The sequence below is a fragment of the Pavona decussata genome, unplaced genomic scaffold (genome assembly GCF_977016875.1).
Source record: "Pavona decussata unplaced genomic scaffold, jaPavDecu1.1 SCAFFOLD_13, whole genome shotgun sequence".
Classification (NCBI taxonomy): Eukaryota; Metazoa; Cnidaria; class Anthozoa; order Scleractinia; family Agariciidae; genus Pavona; species Pavona decussata.
Window position 1 is genome coordinate 2,228,791 of NW_028145436.1, and position 16,210 is coordinate 2,245,000.

General features: G+C 38.8%; 2 protein-coding genes across 4 annotated transcripts in view; both read left to right on the top strand.

Annotated features, from left to right (window-relative positions):
• LOC146487857 (TNF receptor-associated factor 4-like) overlaps nucleotides 1–16,210 on the top strand; it is a 178,926-nt gene that overhangs the window by 76,177 nt on the left and 86,539 nt on the right. The gene's annotated exons all lie outside the window — the stretch shown is intronic.
• On the top strand, nucleotides 5,472–14,316 carry LOC146487859 (TNF receptor-associated factor 4-like). 2 transcript variants are annotated; one of them, XM_085128443.1, is made up of 7 exons: nucleotides 5,472–5,675; nucleotides 9,660–9,795; nucleotides 10,587–10,688; nucleotides 11,107–11,271; nucleotides 11,964–12,038; nucleotides 12,535–12,615; nucleotides 12,998–14,316. In XM_085128443.1, the coding sequence occupies exons 1-7, from the start codon at nucleotides 5,497–5,499 to the stop codon at nucleotides 13,364–13,366; spliced, it is 1,107 nt and encodes a 368-aa protein (XP_084984569.1). In that variant the 5' UTR covers nucleotides 5,472–5,496; the 3' UTR covers nucleotides 13,367–14,316. The 2 variants fall into 2 exon arrangements, with proteins under 2 accessions (XP_084984569.1, XP_084984576.1); XM_085128450.1 differs by lacking the exon at nucleotides 11,107–11,271.

Consider the following 16,210-nt stretch of genomic DNA (forward strand, 5'->3'; position numbering starts at 1 on the left):
GTGTAGCATAGTAATAAATAAAAAAAAATGAAATGATATGAAAAATTACACCATCGAAGTACATCCTAACAGCGGCCTAAATCCTAGCTCTTTGAGAATAAATATAAGAAAATTTTGTCCATTAGGATGCTTCTAATGGAATAATATTCCTATTTAAGAAAATTTTGTCCAATAGGATGCTTCCAATGGAAAGATATTCCTATTTCTATTCGTAAAAAAACAACTAGAGAATTATCTTAAAGAGCACTTTAGTAGTATTAATTTCCCAGTATTTAAAATCACTGCTTCACCGACATTTGTAATATCTATAGTTTAGTGTTTCCTCGTTTCCTTTCTCGTATTATGTTTACATTTTTTTTCTTAAAATGTAATCTAATTTAAAAGGGCATATAATTAGTATTTAACTATAAAAAAATTGCGAAAAAATATTTCTTAAAATCATTTTAAGATTAAAAAAACTTAGCTAAAAACGACGAAGTTTCGACGTTAGCTAAACGTCATTATCAAGTCAAAATATGTTCGATAGTAGCAGTCTATAAATACTAAAAAACAACAATGGCTAATTAAAAGCTGTAACGTGAGAATTGTTGTTTTTTAGTATTTATAGAATGCTTGTTCAAAGGACCCTCTCAGAAGTGCAATTTGAAAACAGGAAACTGGCACTCCTTCAAAAACCAAAGGAGAACAAACGAATCTTGCCTTTCGTAGCACAATACCACCCAGCAGTGCCAAACTTAAAACAAATCCTCTTAAAAGACTGGCACTTAATAGAGCAACAACCATTGCTTAAAGAAATCTACAAAGACCCGCCCCTCATATCTTACAAAAGAGGGCGGTCGATCAAAGATATACTCGTGAGAGCCAAGTTATAAAAAAAAAAAAAGGCTAAAACACACACTGGGGAGTCGTGCAGGCCTGTCACTCTTGTACACTATTTGAATTTCGCGCTAATATTGTTTTGTCCAATGGGATCTTGCTATCGCTTGTAGCCGGAGCGTTACTTAAATGCTTTTCAAAATCACTTCTTGTTCGCATATAATTAGTATAACTATATCTTGCCTTCTCTATTCATTTTCGTTAGTGTAAGCTATAAACTGTTGTAATTTAAACATGAAGTAGAGGAAAATATAAAAATACAAAAAAAAAAAAAAAAATTAGTGGCGCATGTTTTGGGATAAATGTTAGTTAGATGTATGGCTGTTTAAACACCTTGGCTGAACACGGAAAATGTTGGCCCAGCAAAGTAAAGTATGTAAGCCCGATCGAGGTTACGAAACAGGGAACAAAAACTATCGGCGAAAATACAACAGTCCTTGTTTATCAACTTTTGACAAATACAAAAATGGTTACTCTATCACAGAAACTAAAATCGTCAACTATGTGGGTTTTTTGTATTCTTATACTATCTTCTATCAATGAACCTGTAAATTATTGACGTGAATTTAACTGGAAATCATTGCGTGTTTTATTAGAAGCCCAAGTTGTTGGACTTTCCCAGGGTCCGGCTCTTTTTCTTCAATGTTAAGTATAAGAGTCTGATGTCAACGTTTCATGAAGTCACATTTGACATAAGGGTTGTCCAGACTCGCCAACGCAAAGTCCGCAAATAGCCTCCTGTGTTTTTTCACTAGCTTTTACCTCACCGACGCTGGGCCATGGCCAGGGCCATAACCTGCACGCTTTAGTCTGGCCTTTTCTACTGGACACACACTGTTTTGTGCTTTTTGTTTCCTACTTGCTTGAGTTTAGAGGAAACAACGAAATTTGCTCCAGCCAATCATGAATTTATTTAAACTTTGTCGCAAACTTTTGAAACTGAATGATATACCTATTACATAACGTTTGGGCAAAAATGCTACAATTTTCACGGAAAATTGAGTTTAGGCCAACACGTGATCAGGACTGGGCGTGTTGTAGGGAGCCCGGTGGGTAGAAGGTCACAAAATCCAAAACCACCCATACCAAGGTACGCGTATTCACGATATGTTCACACTTGCTCGTTTGTATTCTGCCAATCTAGAGTTATTTTTTATTTACGATATTTACCTGCAAGAACTGATTGTAGTTGAACAGAGCCATTTTTGTTGCTGCTAAAAAAAAAGGGTTGTAGAGCGTTTGTGTGTGAAAGTTTCCATATCTCTCATTTCTGATCTTGTGAATGTAGGAATTCGTTTCAATTGTTCTAATCGGCAAAATACTTCATTTGTTGAATTATCCCTGTATTCCCAGCTGCCAAATAACTCATGCCAAATAACAAGTGTTGGACTTCCGTTAGAAAACAATAAAATCATAAAAAATCGATAATATCGATTTGACGCACCAAATTAATTTATCGATTGTCACCGATTTCCCTTATCAATCGGTAAAAATCACTTGATTGCTATCGATTTTTATCGATTGAGTACGCCGGGAATATTAGAAGCCCTTGTTATTGGACTTTCCCAGTGTCTCCTTATGGAGGCATGAAAGCTTTTCTGGTCGGTCTAGTATTGTATCTCGTGTTTCATTAATTTAATCTGACGCAGGAGACATAACATCTGCGTTGACGCGGTGATCTAAGATTGGAATAAACTGAAGAAAATAAAGAAACATAATGGAGAATATCAGACTCTTTCAGTTATTATTATTATTCCGTTCTTTTTTCATTTTACACTTTATAGTAGAACAACCTATGTTGTAGATAGCAAGAATGTTAAGAGCTAAGTTTGCAAACTGAGGTCTTTTTTTCTTTTTTACCCTCCCTGCATCCAAAATTTCAGCCTGCCTAATCTGACCCTTGAATCTTCTTCCTAATTTGTCCTATATTAAGATTTCCTAAAAGTTTTAATGTGACTGTTCAGTTCAGTCAACAACCGAAACACGCATAGAAATATGGCCTGTGAATGGCAAGCTGTATTGGAGGGAAAAGAGTTACATCAGAGGGGACAACAAAGATCTGGGACTCTAGCAAGCTCACCATTTAATGTTTTAAAGTTACTTCGCTGTCTCATTTACTTACAGGGTCGGCTAGGTAGCGAGTTACGAGTAGAGTTGAATGTGAGTTAAGATTGATAACAAGAAACCTAAATACCACTTGATGATATTATAACATACAAGCAAACGAGAAAACAATAACAACAACAACGAAATTAGGGGGTTCCTTAAAACATTTCCGAACTCACGCAACCCGATTACTTCATGATAGGGGTCTCCACCGGAGGAAAATCACAAGGCGTGTTGTATCGCTGACCTTGCAAAATCATCGCGATTTTAGTCCATTCACTTGGTTGAAAAAATAATCCCTTGTTCCACAGGTAACCGCTTTCAGTTATATTATGTCTCTGTGTTAATATTTTTCAGTTCTTTTTGTCTTACTAGTTTTACCACAACTCGCGAGATAAATACTCGAGAACCCCTTTGTCATCCCCTGGCCTTACTATTGCGATCCTCGAGTGTAAAACTGTGAATTTGAATGTAAAGAACCACATGATACAGATCTAAATTGTTCTGAACACTTTTCCTTATCGGATCGCTTGTCGTGGAGATGCAGTATGTTTTATATACCAAATGTCCTAGGGCAAACTGCAATAAGAAAAAGAATTTTCAAACATGAAAAAATCGTTCAAACACCGTTTGCTGAATTACCTGACGCTGTTTGGGAAACATATTGGCGCTCATCCGTCGAGGAATTGATCTGAAATTAATCTGACATCCTAAAGTTCTTCTTTCGTTTTTTCCATTGTTTTTTGAAAAAGTAAACAATCAGACTGTCACGGTTATGCGTGACATTTAAATGATATTCTTGACAGTTTATTGACGAAGGAAAAATCTCAGGTCATTCACGACTGACCCGAAAGCGAAAGTGTTTCTATTAACCCACCCAACTCACTTGCGGCGCTCGAGTCAGGTGACAAACATGGCGGTAGCCGCTGAAGGATATCCGTCGTTTGGTGGATACGACGAAGAGTTTGTGAGTGCCGTGGATGAAGATTGGCAATGTCCAATCTGTCATTTGCCGCTGAAAGATGCAGTACTGACGGAAGAATGTAGCCATCGATTTTGCAGAAAGTGTCTTGAAGGGCACTTTTTAGGTTAGGCCCGGGTTAAACGCCGTACTTCACATGAGCCGAACTTAATTACAGTTTAGGTCGACCGAAATTTATTAAGTTCGCCCGGTTGAGTCATACGTCGAACTTAATTCAGTCGAACTTAACTGCAAGATAAAATAAAAAAGCAAAGCGGTCAAGAAATACCTGTGAAGAATATAAGAAAATTACAGAAGAGATTGAAAATACGCGATTTTTAGCGAAAAAAAAAAATGTAATAATAAAGAAAGCTTAGCTTGCCAATTCGACCAAATTTCTTTAATAAATTTTGCCTGGCGGTTTAATGTTAATTTATCTGTTCAGATTAATTATCCAAAGGAAAACGGCGAAAAGAATTAACGGTTTTAAAATGAGTTCAAGAGTGTTGATTCTCGGCGATAAAACTTATAGCCGGGTTAACATTTTTCGTGTCTTTTTGTGGCCAGTTTTGAATCAGGCGAAAACCGTTGGCAGAATTCGAAGTTGCGTCATTCTTCAGGTTTTCTGCCTGACTGATTTTACTAATTGCGCTTCTAACTGTTTTTGACCCTCTAAGACAGAGTAAAGCCGACCTAAGGATGGCAAAGGAGACTTTAGAACGTATCCAAGAGACAGTGGTGGCATAGTTCTCCCCTTTCTTCGCTGCGGCTAGCTCAAGATCTGCCAGCCTGTTATGGTATCTCTTGCACTCTTCTCCCATTGTAATTATAATAATTATAATAATAATGATAATAAAAGAGAAAGGTGGAAAACGTGTTTCCCTCCCTAATAAAGGGACACGTTTTGCACCTATTGCTGTTACAGCGGCAAGCTAGAGAAGCATTTTTAATTTCCAAGGGCAAGACTCTTGAACCCTATGGAATGAACATCTCTATTTTAATAATGGCTTCTTTACACATTTCTGCTTTCTTTGTTTATCAACCAATCACATCTTAACTTTTCATTTGTATCATCTTTAAATATTGTAACCGTTTATTTCCAATTTTTACTTAGCTTTTTGCAGCCCCTGAAGAAGGTTAGTTTTGTCTAACCAAAATATTGGGCAATAAAATTACTTTAGCTGTCCGATCAGCCTTGCATTTGATTTTACCTTGTACGTAACTATCATAAAACGTCCCACTTCACATAAACAGTACTATGTAAGAAACTTTGTCATAAACGATTGGTACGCCGGGTGATAAGATAGCAAGTCAGTTTCAGCAATACCGGATGGCATAACACTAGACTTCAGTAAAATGACTTGGAAAATGATATCGTTTACTTCGTAAAACATACTTCCGTGTTAGTGTTACATCATCACCTATTTTGATTCCGTTCTGCAACGTACCTACCTCTTATTGGCGTAATAAACATCCCAGTCACTCATCAGACTCATGACTAAGTCCTTTTCAATTATCTTATCCAGCCCTAATCCTGAAACTACCAAACTAATATGGCGGAGGCTGGAGCAAATCCGTCGCTTGGTGGATACGATGACGAGTTTGTGAGTGCAGTAGATGACGAATTGCAATGTGCAATTTGCCGGTTACCTCTGAGGGAAGCGGTCCAAACGAGATGTGGCCACAGATTTTGCAAAACGTGTCTCAGCGAATACATGAAAACGCAGAAAAGGTTTGAACGCAGTCTTCTACTTTAGTTCAACAGTCGAACCTCTGTAAATGAAAATTGTAAGTGTAAACTAGGAACGATTTCAGTGCAATTTGGGCGCTATTCGAGTATGATATTTGCTGCGATATTGCTGCAATTTTCCCAGTACATCGTCGCCAACTTGAGGACTGTTCGTTATTTATGCCTAAGAGGGGGGGGGGGGGGGGGTTAAATTTTCAAAATCAATGAAAAAGGGGGGGGGGTGTTTTTTTAAAATACAGTTGAAATAAGGGGGGTAAGCTTTTAGAAACTGTTGTTTCAACACTTGTGTAGCCGTTTTGCAGACATATTTAAAAAGTTGAACTCTGTATCGAGAATTCTATTTCAATAAAAAGCGCCTGGTCTTTATAGTTTGAAAAGCCAAGAAAACGTGACGTGGAGTAGCGTTATTTAAAGGTTCCAATATATGTTAACTTATTAAATCCCTTTACATGCAATCTGATATTTAATTATAGCGAAACCCACACACGTGTCATTTGCCGGGGCCAGTTGTAGTTATATATAAATACAGTATTGTCCCGTTTCTGGATGAAGTAAAAGGTCCCTAAAAGCTTCCTCGTCTTTGTTGGTTTCAAAAAACGAACCGTAAATGTGAAATGCCTCTGTAAATAACATATAAAACTGGGAACCATGCAGCACTGTTTCCATGATCGCGCGAAGCCCGTGAGCGGATGCACGTGCATGACCTTTGCAATTGTTTATAATTTTTGTCTCCAGTTTCAGAACTACAGTCGAACCTGTATGTAACGGCCACCCTCGGGACTTGAGGAACTGGCCGATTAATACAGGATCGCTAAAAATACCCACTTGGCTTGGTCTAATGTCAATTTTGATGGCGTATCATACAAAAATATTTCATGCAAGGAAACAATAGGACAATCAACACTCTTTCAAGCGATCAATACTTTAAACAAAGTCGTTAAGTGTCGACACTGCCAACGACAATTCCTGTTATCCATGGTACTGCGCAAACGCCCGTAGTTGTTCTGCATGTTCTATAGCATCTGACAGTGATCTTTGAAGGCGATTCATTCTCCATCACATGGCTGAGGAACAAGCTAATTAAAGAGGAATTTCTAGCTAAAGAGTGAAGCATATTCAAAACAAACTTGTTTTACCGTTTGTGATATGGTACTATACTTCAGCACATTGCGGACATCTGAAAAGTGTTAACGATACTAAACGGCCGAGTATCAGCTTACAGTAGCTTTGTACATGTCGCATTTTAAGCACAATAAAATACCGCATAAAATAACATATGGCTTAGTTCCCACTGAAGGGTGGCCGCTTAATACAGGTAAAAATGGTCAAAAATAACAAAGAAAGACAAACATGAGACTGCTACAGGGTGGCCGCGGCCGCTTAATAGAGGTGGCCGCCTAATACAGGTAACAAATACAGCGTTTGTATGAGCGAAAAAATTGGGACTTTGAAAACTGGCCGTTTAATAGAGAGTGGCCGCTTAATACAGGGCCGTTATATACAGGTTCGACTGTACATCCTCGTGGTTCAACCAAAGGAGGAAATTTCAGGTACCGCGCGTAATTTTCGATCGCGAGGTGTCAAATTCTCTTTGAGAGCGAGCGGACGTGGTGGAAATTTACCGATCTTCAAAACCCTTGCAATGAGCTCCTTACAAACTTTCCTACCGTTGACTCCTCTCTTAAATCTGATCTTTTCTGGGACCACGATAACACCAGCGCTCCAAATTCGCTTTCCTTATTCAGAGCTTCCATGCTGTAGTGTACGATGAGAAATGACCTTGCAATGGATTTTGGTTTATCGGCAACCGGCCAGAACACGTGTTGTACGCAATTTCGCAATCGGAGGCACGTCGCGTACTGAGGGGAAGGGGGTGGGGGTAAGGGGGTTAAATTTTGGGCCTGTCACATAAACGGGGGGGGGGGGGGGGGGTAATTTTTTAAAATACCCACTTCGGGTAAATTTGTCATATGCCTGAATTGCTTGAAAATCACCGACCCCCCCCCCCCACCCTTAGGCATAAATAACGAACAGTCCCTTGTACGGACGTTTCGAAGGCTTTGCGATATCGCGGCGACAAATTGCGCCCAAATTGTTCCCTCAAAAATCACCACTAGTATACACTTACGACACTCCCATCGTGAAAGCTCTAGACCCAGTAGATCAACAAAAGTTGCATTGACATTGAAATGTTCGGGGAAAAATGTCCATGTATCGAATGTGTAAATGTAATTTAAAACTAACCAAATGCAGTACAGTACAACCCGCTGACCCGAACAAAAAAAGCTTTTTGCCAACGAGCCAGTCATCTGGAGAAAGCTGGTGAGTTGACAGAAATATTACAGCGAGTACAGTTGTGCAGGCAGCCGGAAAAATTGTCAGAAATAGTGTTAACAAACCCATATCCTCCATTGCGTTTTAGCCGGTTTTTACCCGAGGTTTTTACAGTCAATCCACGTCACGCGTGACCATACAATCGCCTTTCGAGATCATTTCCCATGAAATTGATTATATTCTTTTCGAAAAGCGTCAACCTTGAAATAAACAACCGCAAATCATGACGTAAGCAATAATGCGGACACATGACCTTTACTTCGCACATCGTCGACCTCTTCGCCGCTTTGCGTCAGCATGGTATCGGCCACCGGTCAGTATAAAATGCAATGTCTTTGACAAGCTTCTTTAATATTCAAAGAAACTAGTTAAAATCTGTCGATTTCAAATTGCTTGCCCCCTCGGAAATCAAGTCTGTTTCCCTCATTATAATATGAAAACCTTCATGGGCGTTAAATTGTTTTATTTAATTAGCGATTAGGCTCGAGTCTTCTTTGTAAAGAAAGGGCTTCAGGAAATGAAAGCTACCAAATCGAGATAAAGAAAACAAACTGTTGAGAAATGGGTCAAAAATAAGGTCAATTTCGTGGGAGATGATCTCGGAAATGTGATTGCGTGACACTAGGGTAAGTTGAAAGTTCAAAATGTATCCTGTATTTGACGAAGAGGCGGTTTTCGTCTCAGTCTGCATTTTATACCCAGTCTGCAGTCTGTATTTTATACTGACCGATTTGCAGATCTACGCCTTCCCAAAAAGTAGTAGCCACAGAAAATTGTCTGCATAGTATAAAGCAACGATGAGTTTTAATTACAGCATGAATGGCTAATCTTGTCGTATGTAAAGGTGCGAAATCTGCAAAATGCCACCATATCATTTTTCAAAAACGAATTCTTCTTGCCGCGCATCACATCGCAGATGCGTGATTTATAACAGACTATATGTAGCCTCAAACGGAGGGGACAGTTCTATAAACCACCGCCAACCTCCTAACAAGGGGAGCTGACATTTCTTAATATGTTAGATACGTGTCAGAAGGACACGGCACTTCAATTATCATTAATTATTATATAGCAATTAAAACGTCTATTACGGCAAAGAGTTTATTTCCAAGAAAAAAACAGGTACATCAACTATTGGTCCGGAAACTTTATTAGAAATGTTTGTTTGGGACTAATTTAATTTTAAACATTCTTGAACATAGACGTCTGGATACAGAGCGAAAGAATTCAACTTGGACACTAAATTTAATACATTCTAATTTTAAGTGACAAAATGTTACTCACAACTTTTGATTTGGGAATACCGTAAAATTCCGAAAATCTGCAGCCCCGGGCTTATTGCCTTCAAACGAATGTTGGCAAGCTTAACGGAGGAGCCTGCTATAGGAGGAAAATTCGCGTTTCAAAATCGGCTTGGCTTATGATTGGAGGGCAATTTGTGTCTGAAATTTTCCAGTTCGTAAATAATAATATTGCTTACATTTGGAGGCGCTTATTATAGGTTCTTTTTGGCGTTTTCAAATTTGGGGGCTTTATTTTCGAAATTTAAGGTATATCTTTTCCATCCGTCTCTTCTCATTGTTGACATTTGAGCCAAAGTAAACGCCATCTTTTACAATTATTCTTACACAGCCTAGACGATATGGAAGAGCCACGAACTCCATATCCACTCCCCCGGCATCGTTCGTCGCGGTTTCTACCGTTTAATGGTCAAGTTCCACGCTGGTTTAGCTGCCCCTCTGATCGAACCAAGCTAGATCGAGACTCTGTAAGTATCACTAAAGGGGGGCAGGAAAGTCGATGGATCATGTGACTGGGCCTATAGTATCCATGCACTTATTTTTATTTTTCCACTCCTCGATCTATTTATCACCCCGAAAGTTTATGCGGAAAACATCATTTTGCGATTTGCAGAAAACGCGATTTTATAATTAATTTTTTAAAACTTTCAAATTTGCCGCCGTTTTGGCTCAGCGCTATATAGCCCTTAGGACTGTTTACATGGAGGGAGGAAGATCCTAGCACTAGGATGATCCTAGATGGCGGATCAACCTGGCGCCATATGTTTTCTCTATCCAGTTTACATGCAAAAAGTTGTACTTGGCCCTAGCGCTAGGATCTTCCTAGCGATAGGATCTCCCTAGCTGAGAGATAGGAAGATCCTAGCGTTAGGAAGATCCTAGCACCATGTAAACTACCTTCGCTCGGAAGATCCTAGTACCAGCAACCAAAAGGAACAAACACGGCGGCAGCCGGGCGTTCAACTGCTAAAGACAGACAATTTTTTCTCTTTATATTCTCCACTTGGTAGCCACCCCGACCGAAATTTCTGCATATAAACTAAACGGAGAGTTGTTTCGCCTTCTAGGATCTTCCTAGTGCTAGGATCTTCCTCCCTCCATGTAAACAGCCCTGATAGTCTTCAGGCACTCGGTTTGTCTCGGTAAAACAAAGTAGCCTGTCAGGTATTCTAAAATATTAAAGCAAATAAAATTAAGTACACAGGTGGACAAAGAATGAATTAAAGACAGTAATATGTTTTCATTTTTTTTTCTGTAGGACGTTTTCCCCGACAAAGCAACTGATAGAAAAATTCTATCATTTCACATCAAATGTTCAAGTGAAGATTGTGAATGGACTGGGGAACTTAGAGGCAGAACGGTACGACCTAGCAACGCATCAGAATAAATTGCCTTTTGTTGTGGTTTGAAGTTTTGAAAGGCCGTTCTTCGCATGCGTAATAAAACATTTCGCGATATGCGATATGTTCTTGTTTTACAAACGTCCCACCCCTTCCCCCTTCGGTTTATCTATTCCGCGCAATAATCGCTTCACTCAACTCTTGAACAAACGATAAAGCTATGCAAGGAGTGAAATCATCTTGGCAAGGACCACTTTTTACGAACAGGAACAATTTGTAGCTGGATGTTCGTGTAGATTAGGATCAGCAATGGGCTAAATGAACTCAAACAATCTCTGAACAGTCTCTCTATTTACTACCTAACAGTTTTAAAAATGCTCTCAAGTTTCATTTAAGATGGTTAAACTGGCTCATCTGTTTTTCTTTCCTTTCTTTTAGAACCATTTATCATCTTGTCTCATGAAAGTGGTTTCCTGTACAAACAAAAATTGTGATGTGAAATTGACAAGAAACCACTTGCAAAAGCACGTGACTACCACGTGTGAATGGAGGATTCTTTCCTGCACTTACTGTAGCAAGTCACATCCAGTTTGTAAAACTCAGGTAAGAATTGCTACAGTTCTTTGTCATCATTCATTGTCATGATGTCTCAGTTATCGCTTCCAGGCTGATTGAAAAGCTAGTATTTCAAAAACACTGCCTGATTATTCAGTTACACAAAACTAACCTTCATCAGGGGCATGGAAAAGCTAGGAAAGAAAAGAAAGGACCGACGTGGTAATCTGCACTGATTGCAGCTCCTAGCAAGGGCCTTAGAAGCTGGAGGCCAAAATTTGCACAAGAAATTTTTGTAAGTAGTGGAAAAATTATTTGGGTTACCTGGAGCCCTTTAAGGTCGGAGCTTACCTAATCCAGTTAACCAATCAGGAAAAAGGAGTCTACTTTTGGTGAGTTGTCCCTAGCGTTATGCAACAATGAAAACATATACTAAGTTTCTGGGTAATCTGCATAATCAGGGATCATAATCAGGGATGGAGACCGTAAGCGTAGGCTCCACGCAAACCCATGTGTTGTAACAAAACTTCTCTTTTAAGAAAAAATTGCGCTACCCCCAGGCCTTCAAGTCATAAACCCACACGGATACACGCAACTTTTCGTGGGGCTCCTACCTCACATGGAAATTAGAGAAAGGCCAGTTCGGTGATCGTAAACTTTCCTTCGCTTGAAACACAAGACCTATTCATTTGTCGTGTAAAATCTGCCAGAAAAGTTATTGCTTTTACTTTGTTCTAAAGGAACATGAACATCAGTGTGAAAAGAAACCAATAAACTGCCCAAATAACTGCGATGCAGTGCTCGCGCGAGAGAAAGTAAGTATGCTATAAATAGGAGTGTCAAAAATCTATAACAGTGATAGCTGGATTATTTGTCTGACTAATTATAAGTAAGTAAGCAAGTGTGTAAGTCGTTCGAAGGTAGGTGGTTGAGTAGGTAGGTAGGTAGGTAGGTAGGTAGGTAGGTAGGTAGGTAGGTAGGTAGGTAGGTAGGTAGGTAGGTATCTAGGTACAGGGTAAGTACGTTGGTAGGTAGATAGGTGGGTGGTAGGTAGATGTATTATGTGGGGTGTTGAGTGAGTAGGTAGGTAGATGGGAAGCACAGAGGATGTGTCGGTAGGCAAGTTGTAAGGTAGATAGACAGGTCAATGGTAAGTTGGTTCCTCATTTCGTGTTGAGCAGGAGATCGTCTCCACTATTACACATAAGGAAATTTGTTGGTAGTTAACAATCATCACCTTACCGTCACTAGTGATAATCTCTGCTCCTCCCTCGCCTGTTAACTTCCCCAATGTATCATTATCTTTCACAGATTCCAGCCCACAAAGAGAATGACTGTCCGATGACCATCATCTCCTGCCCGTATGCTAATGACATGGATTGCATGGAAAAGGTAGTATGTATTCTGGTCCTCAGAGCCACCTGTCCGTAGGCCTTTTACGAAACTTTTAAACGCAAAGGTATTGTGTATATGTAGAAACCAACTGCAGAAATGGCATGCTTAGCCAATCAGGAGCAAACTCTAAGTTATAAACATTATAATGGTTATTGTTGGTTAGCAGTTTGCTGCATATGCACTTAAAATATATACAACTCCAGAAAGGATAAGGACAGCTGTGTTTGTCCGGACAAAAAGCTCATACATTTTCTTTTACATTACCTCGCTTAATGCATACACCGGTTAATACGGACAACAGACACTTTTCTGTGATCTGAGTGACAGGAAAAATTTTTTTTAAGTGTGTGGTTATTAATGCATAGATTTCTTCCTACAGATAAAGCGAAGAGAGGTTGAATCCCATCTTCAATCAGCCGTGAGACTACACCTAGACTTGGCTTGCAAAAAGCTGAATAACACACAGATTCAGTTGAATAACACACAGATTCAGCTGAATAACACTCAGATTCAGTTGAATAACACTAAAGATGAGTTACGAACGTCTGTAGGAACCATAGCAAAACTTGACGAAAAGGTCACTGTTCTCGAAAAGAGAGTCAGTGATAACGAGAAGAAAGAGCTTGGTTCAAAATTAAACCGTGTTGAAAGGGAAATAAGTTTAATGCGACGCGAAATGGCAAACAAGGAAGATTCCAGTGAATCGTCATGGAGGTTCTCTAAGAGGTTGTTTAAGAAATCTGGTTAAACGGCGCAGTGTGCACTACTGAGTTTTATAGTTCACCACTAAATTTTCTCTGAGGCCAATTGGTTTCATGAAACTGATCACGTGATGTGATAATGTTCGTCCGCAGACTAGACACATGGGACCTTAAGCAGAGACGACGACGACGCCAACGGAAAGGGAACTTAAAAATCACATTCCTGTTTTCTGAATAAATTAGCTATAATTTCTACTCATTTATGTTGTGTAATGTGGCCGAACTATCCAGCAGTTATCGTCGTAGAAGCGGCTTTAAAGTTTATAAAGACGAAGGAAAATTTATCGTCATGCGTTCACTTTCTCCATTAATCCTTGAATGTGGTCAGTTCACTTTGTTGTTTTGCAGAGGACGGCAAAGAAATATACTAAAGTGTGTATTGCATGTGACGAGCCAGTGTTTTGCTCATTAGAACAAATGTTTCTGACGTTCTCCTTGCCGTCATCGCTGCTAAAGGTCCCATCTATCAGCGAATAGTGTTCATCCGGCAAAAATGCCCAGATGGATAGTACTCGTGTACGATCAAAAGTTCCCATTTATTTTTCCAATTCATTAAGAAACAGGTTGTTTTTATTGCCTTTTGTCCTGTTCGTTGTTGGTTCCATCTTTTTTGTCTTAGCTTTTTGCGTTAAAGGTCAAATTGGGCTTTAAATTCGAAATGCAAGTCTCAGTGACTTGGTGCGGAAGAAACTTTAGGGAAGAATAATAAAAGCATAGAATGTTTCTTGTCTTGGTTATCGATTTGATAGTTGCCCCTTTAAAATTTGATGTTCTAGCAATATTTGTTTTAAAAACATCTATCAGCAAGCACTCTATTGTTTAAAGTGGCTGGCACCGGTTTCCAGGACCTACTGTATTGAAGGATCAATACTTTCACTCTTTTTCTGTTGATGCAACAATTATAATGGTATCAAACAAATGCCTAATTATTGGTAAACAAGGTTAGTGAGGTATATTTTATAGGTCACCATAGCAAAAGTATAACTTTGTTAGTAAAACCACCGCGACAGAACAAATTTATTGAATCTTGTAGTAAAGGATCTAATCAGTAGTAAATTGTAGAACAAATAATGCAAAAAAGAGCGAGGCTGACTTCACTGTTAGGGAAATGTATTTTTCCAATATTTCAAAAGGCACGGCCTTTTATCTTAAGGGTTATTTTAGAAACTGACCCTAAGGCAAAAGATGTTACGATTTAAAACAGGAAGGGATACAATTAGATACCATAACAACATAGACAAAAGTAACAAAATTAAAAACGTTACAATTTGAAAATGCAACTTGCCAATATGCATGAGCAAAAAAGTTAACGTTACAACGTAGAAAACGAAAACCAAAAAAGTATTCCATTTTCGGAATATACGTTCTTTTGGGAAACCTTCCAGTGTATAGAATAGTCCCAAAAGACTGATGCGCACGTCAGCTATCGTCAGCAGCACGCACCCATGAGCAAAAAGTAAATGGGATGTGAGTTCGGCTTTCCTGTAGAAAAATCAAGTAATTGTGACTCTGTGCCTTTCTGTTGTATTTCATAATAACTATATTTATGCTGGCGATTTCTCGTTTTAATCATTTACTTAATCAAAAAAGAATTTATGTTTTTAGTTTTGTGTCGCTGTTTTACTGTAATTACCTTATTGTTTTTGGTTCCTGCACCTATTAGAGGTTTTGTGCTATTTTTGGGGCGGCATTACCGACAGTATATGGCCAAAAAAGAGGCGACCCAATATTTTTAGAGCTTAGAGCGACAGTGGTAAACTAATAGTATAGTTGTCTTGAAACTAAATTAAGTGTTTGGAATTGAGTACATGTAGTTGTTTCCTAATCTTATAATATCTCAAATGGTTGGTCGGTTTGCGGGTCTTTGTGCCAATCAGCGCGTCGTTGGTATGTTTGGTCCGCCCACGCCACTTTGGAAGCCACGAAACACGTGATCAAAAACGGCTTTTAGAAAAGTCTGGATTTATCGCCCAATAAAACTTTACAGCTGACTTTATCTTACGTTTCTTAACATTTTGCAGAAAAAGGTTTTTCGTGTCGCTTGATCCTTTTATAGCGTCTGAGTAAAATCAATGACTATGCATGTGTTTTATCAGTGAAAGAAACTCAGTTGTTTTTAATTTTACCCGTCTCTTATTTAAGTTTAAAGCAAAATTTTCCTTTCTTTCATCGTATTTGAAGGAGATTGGATATTATTGAAATGTTTGTTTTGGCTGCCGTTTTCGGGTGGTGTGATTACGAATGAGGTCTGCATTTCAGACAATTCAAAGTCAATATTTCTTTAAATGATTTGAAAATAGTTATTGTTCTTCGCGGAGAACTTTGCGTTGTCCATTATAACGCTTACAAGCTACTTGACAATATTACCATGAAGTTTAATTTGCTATCATATTTGGTTGCCATGGAGACCGAGGTCCTTGGTAACGTAAGGTTTAGTAAGTGAGTGTATTTATTCACTTGTCGCTTACCGTATTTGTTTAGTCTCAATCTACGGTGTGACTAGTATAGCTAGTGAAGCAGATGTATTGTTTGTTGTGTCGTGACATCTGAGTACGAGTACAATTTTTGGAATCCAGTTCGTGTGTTTTAGATAATAAGGGACCTTCAGATGTGATTACGAGTACGAGATTGAGAACAATACGACTTTTCAAATCTAGTTTGCTTGGTTTAGATAACCGTTTGACGCACCAATCTTGTTTCTACGGTTTCCTTATCTGCTGGTAAACAACGGGAAGGAGCGAGAGTTCTGGGAATGTGACTGATTTGAAATTTGAAAGTCTTTTTTTTTTTTTTTTTTTTAATTGCAACACGAAAAACACTACTTTACAAAA

What these genes read in the sequence shown, in the direction of transcription:
- LOC146487859 (XM_085128443.1), top strand. Translation starts at nt 5,497, where the DNA reads ATGGCGGAGGCTGGAGCAAATCCGTCGCTTGGTGGATACGATGACGAG. An exon ending in TACATGAAAACGCAGAAAAG is followed by an intron (nt 5,676 to 9,659) that starts GTTTGAACGCAG and finishes ATTCTTACACAG; the next exon opens with CCTAGACGATATGGAAGAGC. An exon ending in ATCCAGTTTGTAAAACTCAG is followed by an intron (nt 11,272 to 11,963) that starts GTAAGAATTGCT and finishes TTTGTTCTAAAG; the next exon opens with GAACATGAACATCAGTGTGA.